The sequence below is a fragment of the Pavona decussata genome, unplaced genomic scaffold (assembly GCF_977016875.1).
Source record: "Pavona decussata unplaced genomic scaffold, jaPavDecu1.1 SCAFFOLD_41, whole genome shotgun sequence".
Lineage (NCBI taxonomy): Eukaryota > Metazoa > Cnidaria > Anthozoa > Scleractinia > Agariciidae > Pavona > Pavona decussata.
In genome coordinates, this window is record NW_028145463.1 from 1,161,510 (window position 1) to 1,175,450 (window position 13,941).

General features: G+C 38.7%; 1 protein-coding gene across 1 annotated transcript; it reads right to left on the minus strand.

The window, feature by feature from the left end:
- Positions 1-1,284: 1,284 nt before the first annotated feature.
- LOC146482932 (uncharacterized) lies at positions 1,285-13,280 on the minus strand. Its single transcript, XM_085106572.1, has 8 exons — positions 13,021-13,280; positions 12,144-12,283; positions 6,873-7,072; positions 5,692-5,807; positions 4,944-4,986; positions 4,725-4,781; positions 3,632-3,726; positions 1,285-2,575 (listed from the first exon to the last, which is right to left on the minus strand). Exons 1-8 carry the CDS (start codon positions 13,106-13,108, stop codon positions 2,313-2,315), a joined length of 1,002 nt encoding a protein of 333 aa, XP_084962698.1. The 5' UTR covers positions 13,109-13,280; the 3' UTR covers positions 1,285-2,312.
- Positions 13,281-13,941: the final 661 nt, after the last annotated feature.

Consider the following 13,941-nt stretch of genomic DNA (forward strand, 5'->3'; position numbering starts at 1 on the left):
AGTCCGTTTTTACCGAGTCCTGCCTCGCGACTTCGTTGCTTGTCACTCATTTCGTCTACTTGTGCCGCCGAGCAAGTCAATGATCCGAAGTGTGGGCAACAATGGCTGCCTGCTCAGCGATTTAAGAGAATTACGTCATGGGGATTCTTACGTTTGTTGGCCAGAGCTGTGCTGAGATTTACATCAAAGCACCTTTGCCCAAAACACGGAATGCTCCCAGCTAGAGCACAAAGAAATGGATAAAAAGTGGTTCTCTCAAATCAAAGAACAAATGACTGATGTACTCAGTTTACAGGAAATACCGAAATAACGGGCAATTTTAGGGTGTAATCCATCAGTCCCCCCAAACCAACCGTAGCCAAAGACATATTATAAATGGTTTTTTTAGCTAAGAACCCTTATACCTCAAAACGTTTGAAATTATCCATAACATCGTTTCCAGTACCACCTCGGCTTTTAACCCTTTTAGTTTTTTATCCCTAATACCAGAGAACAAAGTCTTCTATCTTGTCCCCACACTTTTACTGGGGAGAAGTTATTAAAAATATCAAGAAATTTCACCTTGGACGATCATGTCCTTAATTCTCGTGACCTCAGAGGTTGAATATGCATTGATATTACAAGGAGAAATTGATGCTGATCAGTGTTAGGGCTTAAAGGGTTGAGGTGTGGGCATGGCTTGGCCTTGAGAAGCGCGGAGTTTTGTGGGAAGGATTAGGGGAGATCGGCTCACTTTTTTGCAAATTAAAATTACAAAAAACAAACAGTCTCCGCGAACTTAAATTATGGAAACTCTCTCAACAAACTCTCTTGCCTGCGAATACGACCGAGCGCCTCTTAATAGACCCTCCTCCAAAGTGGCGGCCAAAAATTCAAACAAGATAATATTAAAAACGTATACCAGCACTAGAAAGAACACTTTTACTTTAGTAACCCTGCAAAGTTTCAGCATATCAGGTCTAATATCAGCTGAGAAAATGTGAGTTGAAAAATGAAAAATTTAAAGATGTTTGTATGACTGGGGGTATGACGTATACCCCCAGTCGTACAAACGTCTGTAAATTTGTCAAATTTCATCTCACATTTACTAAGATGATACAACACCTAATATGCTGAAACTTTGCAAGGTTATTAAAGTAAAGGTGCCCTTTCCAGTGCTGGTATCAGTTTTTCATTCAGTTCAATTTTAACTCATTCAAATCTGTTGCCGCCATTTTGGAGAAGGGTCTATTGCGCCCTACCACTGGTGGCGTTCGCGAGGGAAAACTATGAGGAATGTCTGTGTTTGCAGGCTGCAAACTTGAACTATACTTTACTTTAATAGGACTGCAAAAACGAGTTCATGCCAAATTAAATTGCTTAAAAAATATATTAGAAAGTGATTATTTTGAGCTCAAAAGTGATAACTACATTGTAAAGCACACTTGTGACAGTGCCACGGAAAAATAGCTCTTAATTGAACGGTCTCTACTGTAGGATCTCATCAAGAGAGTCAAGTAAGAACACTCTAGCAAAATAAGCAGCACCATTGGAAAGTACTGCTCAGTGGCTTTCATTTGAATGGTCACACTTTAGGGTATCATACACCGACTCAAAAGTTAGAACCACGTTGTACTGCATATTAAATAGCACCACATCTAAGAACTGCCCATCGATAGCTTTCATTTGAATCATCACACAAGTTAAGAATCACCTTCTACACCGTAACAACAACACCAAGAGAGTCACTGCTGTTCAGTCCCTTTCGTTGGAGTGCTCACACTATAAACCCAACTTATATTCCAGGGCTGGGTTGTTCGAAAGCCGATTAACGCTAATCCACGATTAAAAGTTAATCAAGGCTTTCACATCGCTCGTTAAAATGGGTTTAAAGGCTAATTTCAAACTAAAGGTAAAGAAAAGTCTAACGCCCCATTCACACCAAGGCTTAAACACGTTTAAAAGCTGTTTAGTAAAACACAGTTTAAAATTGTTTCCTTCATAAAAGCTGCTTTCGAATTTTTGTCGACCACAGATTTAGCTCAAGTGAAAGCATAAGTTAAAGTTTACTTGAATCCTATGTCGAAGCCAATGGTTCAGCTTTCTGTTACCAATTTTCATTTTGTTAAACCCGGTTTAATTAAACATGTTTTGTTGGCTGAAAATTTTTTGAAAGAATCTTTGTTCATTAGCAATTAAACTCGAGTCAAAGTTTGTGTTAATCCAGGATAAGCTTAATCGGACTTTGAACAACTGGGCCCTGAGGTATATTAAAAGCACGCCATAAAATGATGCTGATTTTGACTCGCGCTTGATTTTAAACTGCGCTCATGTCATTTCTTTTTGCCATAGTCATGATAGTAAGCCTTGATGGCCTTCACTTTTAACGGTGCCGATTGAACTCTTGGTTCCCTGCACGGTTTTCTGTCCGTTTTCCATTCAGCCGAGTGCCAGTGTCTGATGCTCAGATAGTGAGGATCGGTGTTTGTCGCCCGAGAAGAGAATTCTCTGTCGTCTTTCTCGTTTTCGTTCTGCGCTTCTTCGACTGGCAGTTCTTCTTCCAAAGAGTCCGAGAAAATGCTCCGGGCATCTGAATCTGAAAGACCGAAAAGTGCTTAAGTTAACGAGAGTCTATTATCTTGGGACAATAGCGGAAAAAATTACGACAATTAGGGAGCTTTAGCAACGACGACGACGACAAGAACGTCAAAAAAAAAATTGGCTTGATAACCAAAACAACAACTCTGCACGTGCGTCACACTTTTTGTCACATTTCTTTGCCGTCGCTGCACGACTACGACGTGAAATTTCCTGATGGGACGTTTTATGGAGGACGTGAACACACGACGACGAATTTTTCTTTCTCTTTCTAAACTTGGCTGCGGTCTCAAGAACTCAACTCCAGGAAATTTCACCTACATTTGACATTTAAAGCGAGTTGAAATAATCGCGACGACGTTTGAAAAAAACGCGAATTCATTTTTATAGTGACGTTTTTCCTGCCGTCGCCGTCGTCGTTGTCGTTGCTAAAGCTCCCTATTGGCAACGGCAACGACAACGCTGCAAAATTAACAATAGGTTTAGTGAGCAAAAACAATCACCCTGCGCGTCCGTTTTAAATTTTAGTACATTTTTTTGCCGTCCTCTGCAAAACAACAACGTGAAGTGACCAAATTCAAGGCTCTGTGGAGAACGTGAACAAACGACGGTGAATTTTTAATTCTCTTTCTTAACTTGAACGCCACGACTAGCAATTTAGTTCCTGGGCAGTTCGTCGTTTCTGTAGAAGTTGAACGAGTTGAATTAATCGCGAAGAAGCACAAATGAAACAAAATTATAATTATTTTCAAGTGACGTTTACGTTAACGTTAGGGAGCTTTAGAAACCGGACGAGGGTGACGGCAACGACAACGTCAGGAAAGAAATAAGCTTAAAAAAAAAATGGGAAAAAAGTCAGCTAGCATTTTTCGTACAACCAACAACAGCTAGTAAATTAAGGGAAATAACGTTTTATTTCCTAAAACTTTGCGCAAATTAAATACTCAGCTTAAGCCAGTTTGATCAAACTGTATTTAGCTTTCACAAACATGTCTTTAAAATGACACATAGATTTCATCTGCAAGGGATGGACTACACTGCACTTCATTCTTACCATCAAATTCATCCCTGATAAAAAACGAGTTGAGCTCAGGCTTGGGAATGTACACTCCTAATTTGGACAGTGCACGCGAGTCCAGATACCTGGCCCTGAAAAAAGACAAAAAAAAATTACAGTGCTTTTCTCTACTAGCCTCTGAGGACCCAGTTGTTCAAAGCCTCATTAAGCTCATTCTGAATTAACGCAAACTTTGACTCGAGTTTAATTGCTAATCAACAAAGATTCTTCCAAAAGATTTTCAACCTTCAGTTTTGACTTAAACTTTTCTTTACCTTCAGCTTGAAATTAGCCTTTAAATCCAATATAACGAGCGACGATGAAAGCCTCGATTAACTTTTAATCGTGGATTTGCGTTAATCGGCTTTCGAACAACCCGGCGGAACAGAAAGGGGGAACAGTCCCCCCTTTCTTCCTTCACTTTTTCTCGCTACCCCCCCCCCCCCCCCCCACCCTTCCTGATTACGCCTGCCACGCCGGCTGGTCTCTACACTCACATTTTACATTTCTTCTTCAAGGTATATAAATGAGCTGACCGTATCTACGGGAAATAGTGTCTCCACGGATTATGTACCACCCTCCACTGAGTTTAACCGTGTTCAAACGTAAAAATAAATAAATAAATAAATAAATAAACAAATAATAAGAAAAGTGCGGGGGTTAAAGTTAGGGTCTCAAAGCTGACAAACCTGAAACCCGCTAAAATGGATGTGAAGTGAAAGGGAAGCAATTAAACTGAAGTACACCAGAAAAGGAAATAAAACTAAGCAAAAGTTCCTAGCAGAAATTACAACTCAAAGGTTACAATTTTGCTCCTAACACTCTTCTGAAATATGTCATTTCCGAGTTGCTTCTAACCTCACTATGAAAGCGAGGCTTTGTGCATAGTTTTCATTATGAGAATTAGTTCCATTTATATGCCAGCACTTTTAAACTGACTAATTTTTACATGAAAAGCTTTGGACTATGTCTTAGCCTCGTTTTCGTTGTGAGGTTCAAAGCGACTCGGAATGGTCTATTCCAGTGGCCTTCCATTTGGGTTATTATCTACATGTATTCTTAAACAGACAATGTTCTACTGCTTTGTTACCTGTTATATCGGGCTCCAGTTAGAAAACCGTGAAGGGTTTCACCGTGAGGTGGTATTCTGTTTTAAAAAATAGATGATCTCAAGTCAGCTTCTCCACAGTATTTATACATATAATTTGTAGGTTTAAACTGCATATTACAAATGGCAGAAATATTGAATATTATTATACTTAACTTGCAAGTTGCATTAAGATAATTATAAAACAAGGTAAACACTTACTGTTTGGGAACTGGACCACTTTTAAAATATCTGTAGTCATCACCTATCAATTAATAAACGAAAAGCAAGGCAATTAACACAAAGGAACCCTCAAGTCAGCTGACACCCTGATGGTAAACCACGAAAATCTCAGTTTCGGGTAACTCGCCCTCAAGAGAGAAATTCGCTTAGAGCAACACTCAAATCAAAATTCTGGTATATTTTAGCCATCCTGAAAGTGCAATTCCAGAAAATATCCATACTACCCCCATGGAAGGTTTCTTGTTAAAATGAAGCCCCAATCCCCTCAGGAAATTCCAGTTTGCTTCTAAAATTTTGGCTTTTAAGACCTCCCTCCCCCTAGGAATTTTCAATGACCTTCCTTGGGGTGGGTACGGATTTTTTTGGAACTGCACATCGTCAATTAATTTTCGAACTATAAGTACCATTGTCACTCTAAGAATAGGATGTGCCCCCTCCACCTTTGTAGCTGAGGATAAAATAGGGACAGGGGGCTATTTTGCTACATAAGCTATTATGGGTAATTCGGTTTTTGAGGACAACGGGCATTAACAGCTTTTGACCATTTCAACATTAGAAAGGTTAGATTCACAGGCATCAATGTAGCTCTGAATTAAGTTAAAGGACTTGGTAAATCATTTATGACTGATTGTATACTATGTGTACATAGCCGTAGATCTGAAACACAAGTTTTTTTTTATTTGAAATTGAACTACACGCTAATTATTTTAGGAGCAAGTTAACTTACGTATCTCACAAAGACGCTTGTTGCTTGATGACTTGTGAGAGGAAACTGATTTTGAGGATGTGGTTGATGAAACAGAGCACAAGGAAGCAGATGATGCTGACTTGCATCTTAACAAGCTGAAATGGTGTACATGAGACTAGACTTAGACTTTCTTAAGTCTTCTCGGATGTGGACAATAAACCGTATGCCCCGCCTAACAGCCCTTGTTCGTAAATAACTCCGTGGGACATTAAGGATTTCACTCACTGTTCACAAAGAGTATGGGACGTAGTTCCCGGTGTTGTGGTCTGGTCTTTGTGTGTATATTCTCATGGTTGGGTGGGTAAATGCTTGGAGATATTAGCTGCATAAGCTACTCTAAAATCCAAGGGTAAATAAAGATATGATGATGATGATGATGATGATGATGATGATGATGATGATGATGATGATGATGATGATGATGATGATGTGCAATGTGCAATGTGCTATAGTTTGTTTTTGGCTAGAATTTTCAAACCAGTTTGATTTTATTCTCTACTGGTCCAGATTATGATAATTACCATCTGAGACAAATTAATAAAAGTAAAAATTAAACTGATTTGTAAAATGTCCAACCAAAATCAATATTCTAATTACATGTAACTACAACATGTTGTAATCATTAAATTAAGTAAGACACAATTTATTGGAACAGATTTGAAAAAAAAAAAAGAAAGAATAGGAAACACTAAATTCTACTTTTCTTCATATTTGTTTAAATTTGAGAGTTGATTAATGATGACATGTGCAATGCACCACTCCCTTCCAACGGCTGAGAAGTCTGTGAAAAATATGAGCTGCAAAATCAAAATTGGAACCTGGAAATCAGAGTCAGACCCTGAAAAAAATAGGACACCAAGGTAACCCCCACCACCCCCAACCCCATGGCCAATAAAAGTCACAATTCCATGAACCCTGAAGAAAACAAGACCCCATTGTAACCTTCACCACCCCTACCCCCTTAGCCTTAAAGTCATATTAGGACTTAACATAGCAACCCCCCAACACCCCACCCCCTGGCCTTAGAGTCAGATTACCCTGAAGAAAATGGGATGAGCCCATGGTAACCCCCACCCCTTTGTCCTTAAGGTTGCACTACCTAGAAGAAAATGGGACACCATGGTAACCCCACCACCCCCCTGGCCTTAGAGTCACATTACCTTGACTTGGTATGTCTTCCAAGGTGAGACAGTTGCTCCTTTGCTGAGAATGGACGAGCTGCATAAGTATAAACTGTGCATGCAGACTGTGACCTATAAGGTTGGCGTGGAATCTTGCCGACATCTGGCATGCTCTGGTAATCTAGGGGGGAGTACTCGGATGCATGTGGTCGTCTTAAAGTGGACCCTACCAGGATGTGCTGCCAAGTGAAAGAAATTAAGTTACTTGGAATGACTTTAATTTGAACAAAATAAGATTTCTCTTTCAATATACATTTGGATTAATTTATAGCACACTGGGGCAATGCAAGAACTGGTTTTGCTGTATCACGCTGAAGAACTTTGGTCAAGTTGTATGCTGTATCCATAATTTGCTTTAAAGAGAGCTGAAGACAGTTTAATCCAGTTTCTGCATAAATAAATGCAGCAAGAGAGAGAGTTTTACTGCTGCTCCCAGATCCCCCAATGGGTTATATTCCCTGGTGAAAATCTTCCGAGGATCTTTACAAAGGATCCTTAAAGATCTGAATGAGGATCTTTGTGAGGATCTTAATAAAGATCTTCAAAGATCTTCAAAAATCTTGCCAAAGATCTTCAAGGATCCTTCAATTTCTTGTCAATATCCCCAAGGATCCTTAAGGAACCATTAATAATAAATTCAACCAGAATTTATTCACTCATTTCAAATGAATATTTGTTCAAAAGGGAGATAACTTTATCCAGCGGATAAATAAAAAATCCAGCAGATAGATATGTATTTATTAAGTAGTATTTGACTGGTCTACTGTCTTCTTCTTCCAAGAAACCCCACCTCCTTCAAGAACGTAGATAAATTGGCTAACAATATGCAAATTACAAATCGGATTTAAACAAGATAAACAATATAGTAAGTTATATTACTGGATGAAGTTACTAAGTACAATAAATTACTAGGAGGTTAAAAGTCATATATGTATAAGCACACAGGTGGCCAATTACAGCTGAAGCTTGACCCAGATTTCTGAGGCATGCTCTTTGTACATGTTCTTAGACTAATACGTCACCAGTTAAGATAGGATGTTTTAGTCAATCACTGGGTTACCCCTAGCATTATGTCTTTGTTACCCATTTACACATCTGGGTGAAGAGAGACATTTGTGTTTGAACAACTTTTATCTCCATACATGTACACTGTACATGTACTGTGAACTTTAACGTCACAACTGTAGAGGGTGTAGTCTGCGGCTACATGTACACCTTGAACGGCAGACAACGGGACGCCATCAGATCCGATGTCGAGTGACTCACACCAACAAACTTCCATAACTGGAAAAAGCTACCAGATTTTTAAGAACGGTTTGCTGTAAGGACCGACTAAGCGTATACAAAATAGAAAAAACCGATTTCCCCAAACTTTGCCAGAATAAAGGGCTTGGTGAACTACCTCTAAAAATATAAGTTTCATTTTGTTTAGAGCTTTATTTATTTTGGGGGAATTTTTTTAAATTTTACCCATGGAGGCGGGCTGAAATCACACCGAAGTAGGCACTTTTGTAGAAGCTCCCTTTTATACAAGGAGCCTTTTCTAGAAAAGATTAACCCAACAGAAGGAACAATTTTATTTTCTTAGATGACTAGCGGCGTTAAAGTTAAATAAAACGTAAACATGAATTTTTGACCAATTTTTTAAGTTGCGCCTTTTTACCGGTGATTATAACAACCTAATTTTGGCTAAATTCAAGGACAAAAAAAACATTTTGGTACATCGCTTTGCCCCACGAAACTACACTCCGGGAAAACATAATCATTTCAACTAAACATTGATCGAATAAAAAATTGGGGTAAATTAAACAGCGAGTTCTCAGAGCGTTTTCAAAACATGTCACTTCAGCAATTAAGAGCGACCTTTGACCTTTTATATCGAGGGGAAATATAAACAAGAGCTCATAAACCTTGACTTTCCTTCGCCGGAAGACGCTTATTTTTACTCTGCTGGCACATTTTGAGTAAAGGAAAACTACACATTTGAATTTGAAGTTATGTATTAGCTATGAAAGATAATTTGAAAAGTAAAATTAGCAATTCAATTCGACTTTGCGTAGGCGGTTCCGATTTGTTTACCACGAAATTGCGATTTTAAAGTCTGTTTACAACACAAATACGGCATCCACTACAAGGTAAACCTCATTCTACTGAATGATTAATAAATCCTTCTTACCTTAGAGATCTTTTCTTGACTAAAAAAAGACATAGCCTGCATTCATTGCAAAATTATAAAGCCGCCCGATCGCTAAACGATTAACCAAATAAAGCCACAGGAATCCCACTGTATAAAATTGTACAATACCGGGACCGCACAGCTCTTTTTATTTATTTAACAGTGATTCGTTTTGCACTGTACTGTCCATTAATAATGAACTACCTTTATATGACAAACGTTGCAACTTGTCAGATCTCCGTGACATTTAGGAAACTGCGATAAAAATGGGAATGATATAGGCTAATTCCACATTGTGGCTGTACCCATTTTTTCTTTCTTGTGATCTTACCACTTGCTGTCAATCCAACGAAGTCTTAAGTGAAAAAAGATCAGAAGTAGAAATAAATTCCTTGCATCACAAACAAGTAATAATTATAATGAAACAATAAACTTCAAGCAAAACTATAGATAGGGATACGGCGACTGTCTCAGGTGAGTAGTTAGACTGAGGTGCCACAACTACCACACCCCTTTACAAGATCTCTTAACACGGAAAGGGACTCTGCTTTGCGCCTTGGGTGGAATCCGTCTGTAGACGCCCCCCCAAAGCCGTTAGCATGTATAGATGATATTCCCTTCTCCCCTGACACTGACGTCCCATGCCATGCCCATCCAATGGGAGTGGCACAGATCCTCTTATTTGAACGCCATCTGATACCAAATGTGTCCCGATGTCTCGGTCAAATAGTGAGCTCAAGGTGACTTTCGCTTTTCTCAAAAATGCCTTTGAAGGTAAAACAGTCAATTACCACAGGTACTTTACCTTGCTTTTTACCTTGGAAATTTTAACATAGAGAAAATAGAATGCATTAATGTTTTATTCACCACCGCCCACATTTGTTTTCCCCCCCCCCCCCTCCCGCCTCCGCCCCCGACCTCGTGATTAATAAATTCAATTTTTCTTGTCACATACATTCGGTTGCTTGAAGGCCCGCAAATCTAATAAGTCACGTTCTCTTCTTGTGAAACAAACAAGGCTATCATGCTCGTCCGTACATCTTTTGTGGTTTTAGGCAAAAAATCCTTCTTCACGGACTTAAGTATTGATGATCAGGGAAACTTTTCGCTTTGTATATTTATAAAGCAACAAGAAAGCTTTTTGCCTTTACGTTTGCTGTAGCTTAGTTGTTTCGTGACTTTTAAACAAGTTTTAATTAAATTAAATTATTTTAAGCGTTTGGTAAACGTATCGAAAACATCGCAATGTTTACTAACGTTTGCGGCCTTTTACCTATGTTAAGTTCGCTACAGAAGGGTTTTGGTTCAAAAATTACTACTTAGAAGATGTTCAAGCTTTAAAGATAAACGAAAACTTACTGATCCGTGACGATTCTTGATATAAAAACGCAAATCATATACAAATTTAACCACGTTAGCTGAGTTAGAGGTTAATTGTAACTTTCAACGTTAAAAAAGAAGGAAAAGAAAAGAAAAAAAAACTCTCTTTGTTTTGAGAGTAAATAATTTTAAATTAATTTATGTTGGGCATTCATATACATAGTACACACCACTAAAACATACCTGCCCGTGCTTACATAGCGTCTCGAGTGTTGCAATAACGCAGATGCCCTTGCGTGGATTTGGTACACTCGGCAAGGATTAAGCTTTTCACATTGGCTAAATTGTTCACACTTGAACCACATGATATGTTCCCCCTGCAATCTACCCATATTCACACACAGCCATATATAAGCACCACTGACTCTGGTGGTCGTAGCCACCCACGATAAACTCCACTGTACACTCAGCAAGTACAACGTGCAACGAACAAAAGAAGTTAGCTTTCGGGACACGACGCTCTTTTCAATTTACGTGATCTTTAAGTAATTAAGATATTACATCTTAGTGTACGAAAAGAAAAAAAGGCGTTCTGAATTGACGTGTCATAGTAATACCGAAATATGTAAGTACACATCTCAGTACGAAATGTACTCCTGGCATTCCTGTGGTTTCGTTAACTTGTTCTTTGGCTTGAGGCGTTCCGCGATCTCGGTCAATACACTTTTGCAATGAACACAGACCGTGTTTTTTAGGCAGGAAAAGATCTCTAAGGTAAGAAGGATTTATTAATCATTCAGTAGAATGAGGTTTACCTTGTAGTTGATGCCGTATATGTATTGTAAACAGGCTTTAAAATCGCAATTTCGTAGTAAACAAATCGGAACCGCCTACGCAAAGTCGAATTGAATTGCTAATTTTACTTTTCAAATTATCTTTCATAGCTAATACATAACTTCAAATTCAAATGTGTAGTTTTCCTTTACTCAAAATGTGCCAGCAGAGTAAAAATAAGCGTCTTCCGGCGAAGGAAAGTCAAGGTTTATGAGCTCTCGTTTATATTTCCCCTCGATATAAAAGGTCAAAGGTCGCTCTTAATTGCTGAAGTGACATGTTTTGAAAACGCTCTGAGAACTCGCTGTTTAATTTACCCCAATTTTTTATTCGATCAATGTTTAGTTGAAATGATTATGTTTTCCCGGAGTGTAGTTTCGTGGGGCAAAGCGATGTACCAAAATGTTTTTTTTGTCCTTGAATTTAGCCAAAATTAGGTTGTTATAATCACCGGTAAAAAGGCGCAACTTAAAAAATTGGTCAAAAATTCATGTTTACGTTTTATTTAACTTTAACGCCGCTAGTCATCTAAGAAAATAAAATTGTTCCTTCTGTTGGGTTAATCTTTTCTAGAAAAGGCTCCTTGTATAAAAGGGAGCTTCTACAAAAGTGCCTACTTCGGTGTGATTTCAGCCCGCCTCCATGGGTAAAATTTAAAAAAATTCCCCCAAAATAAATAAGGCTCTAAACAAAATGAAACTTATATTTTTAGAGGTAGTTCACCAAGCCCTTTATTCTGGCAAAGTTTGGGGAAATCGGTTTTTTCTATTTTGTATACGCTTAGTCGGTCCTTACAGCAAACCGTTCTTAAGCAAATTTTTATCTGCACAAGGATCAGGGAGTGATCAACAACTTTGGTCACCACTTAATCACAATTATAATCAATTAATTTACCAGATACTCAAAAAAAAAATACATACCTGGGAATTTTGGTTATTTATGTCTTGCTCTATATTCACACAGCTGTGGCTTTGCCGACTGCATGGTCGACTGGGCGAGCTGGGACTGGAACGACCTGCGTTCCTGGAATTACATCTGCTCTGTGTTCTTGAGCATGATCCTGGGTAAAAGATCCATGATACTTGATTTGTAAACAGTCCGAGAATATATCTTGTTTATAAAACAAGACTACACTGTAATATCTTATCTTAGATTGAGGCAAGGAAAATATGCAATACATCGTACACGTTTACTTCAACCTCACTGTGTACAAATAGATGCTATTAGAAGCTTAATTATTACTTACTACTCTTTTTGGCCGGCTTTACAGTTGATACTGATACATTTTGAGTGATACCTAGTATCTTCAATAACGACAAGCTCTTCACTTGCCAAGCTTGTTTCGCCGAGCTTTGGCTGCGTGCGTGACTTAAGCTGGCTCCCGAACACAGCTGGTTAACACTATTGCATTTGTATTGTAGCCGAGTCGACAATGTCAGCTCAGATGATCTATTATGATCTATCATTGATTAACCGATCAAATATGACAGTAGGTGATTTTGATATCTTGCAAAACATTCAAAGGGCCGGGACCACAATTTTCGGGTATCAGTCCCGCTGCTGTTATTAAGAATTGAAATTACTTCTTTCGAACAAAAGTTAAGCTTAAGCTTATATTTTAAATCGCCCTAATCGCTTAACAAAGCAAACATCTTTGAGGTTTGAAGCAGGAAAAAGCGTGGTCGCCACAGCAATCAAACCAACCACTTAGTCTCACGGAAGACATACAAGTTTAATCGAAGCGTCAATCGCTCAAACTCCCAAAAGATTCTTGACAAAATAAACATTCTAACTCACCTGGCCTTCTGTTAACCTCCAAGGCTTTCGCGTCATCGAAGGGCAACTGAAATTGAAAATAGGTCAAGCTGCCCCTCTTTTCCCTCATCTCATAAACTCATCTTTACGAGCGATAGCAGTGTTATTTCTTCTATTATCGGAGGGATCAGTCACAGAGTTTGATACGACAGAACGAAAGCTTATATTCGCTTACTAGTTACTACTACTCATTCTCGGTTCAGCCAGCCGCCATGTTACGTCTTCTTGTCGTTGCCTTAGCAACGCAAGCGTTAGGTTCCAGCTTCCCCCAGCTTCTCGCGGGTATGTAGGGGCGGTGGGAGACTGGGGAGACAGGTTTAAATCTCACTGCTTCAGTTTCTTACTCACAGCCTAGCAACTCATATCGCTCTCTGATGACCAGTGATTTTTACTTGTAGTAAAAATAGTAATAATAAACAGAGCCCATAGGAAACAAATGCTCAGTAGCTTCCATTTGAATTTGAAGACTTCATTCATAGACTCAAAAGTTACAACCACCTTGTACAGCACCACCACAGGAAAGTACGTACTGTTCAGTAGCTTCCATTTGAATCAATGGTCACATTTTAAGACTTCATCCATAGACTCAAAAGTAGAACCAACTTGTACAGCATAATAAACAGCGCCACAGGAAAGTGCTGCGCAGTAGCGTTCATTTGAATGGTCACACTTAAGGATTTCATTCTTAGACTCAAAAGTTACAACCAGTACAGTACTAATACACGGCCATTTTGGCGGGAATGACTGGCTGAATTAATTCAGGTTGAAAACATCAGTAAGCAATTTCTATGAAGAAAACAAGTCTAACTCGTGTTCAATTTAACCATATAAGTTTCAAAAATGTTTCGAACTTCAGTCTGAACGGAAATTTACAATCAAACTAGCAAGACAACCTAGAATCAA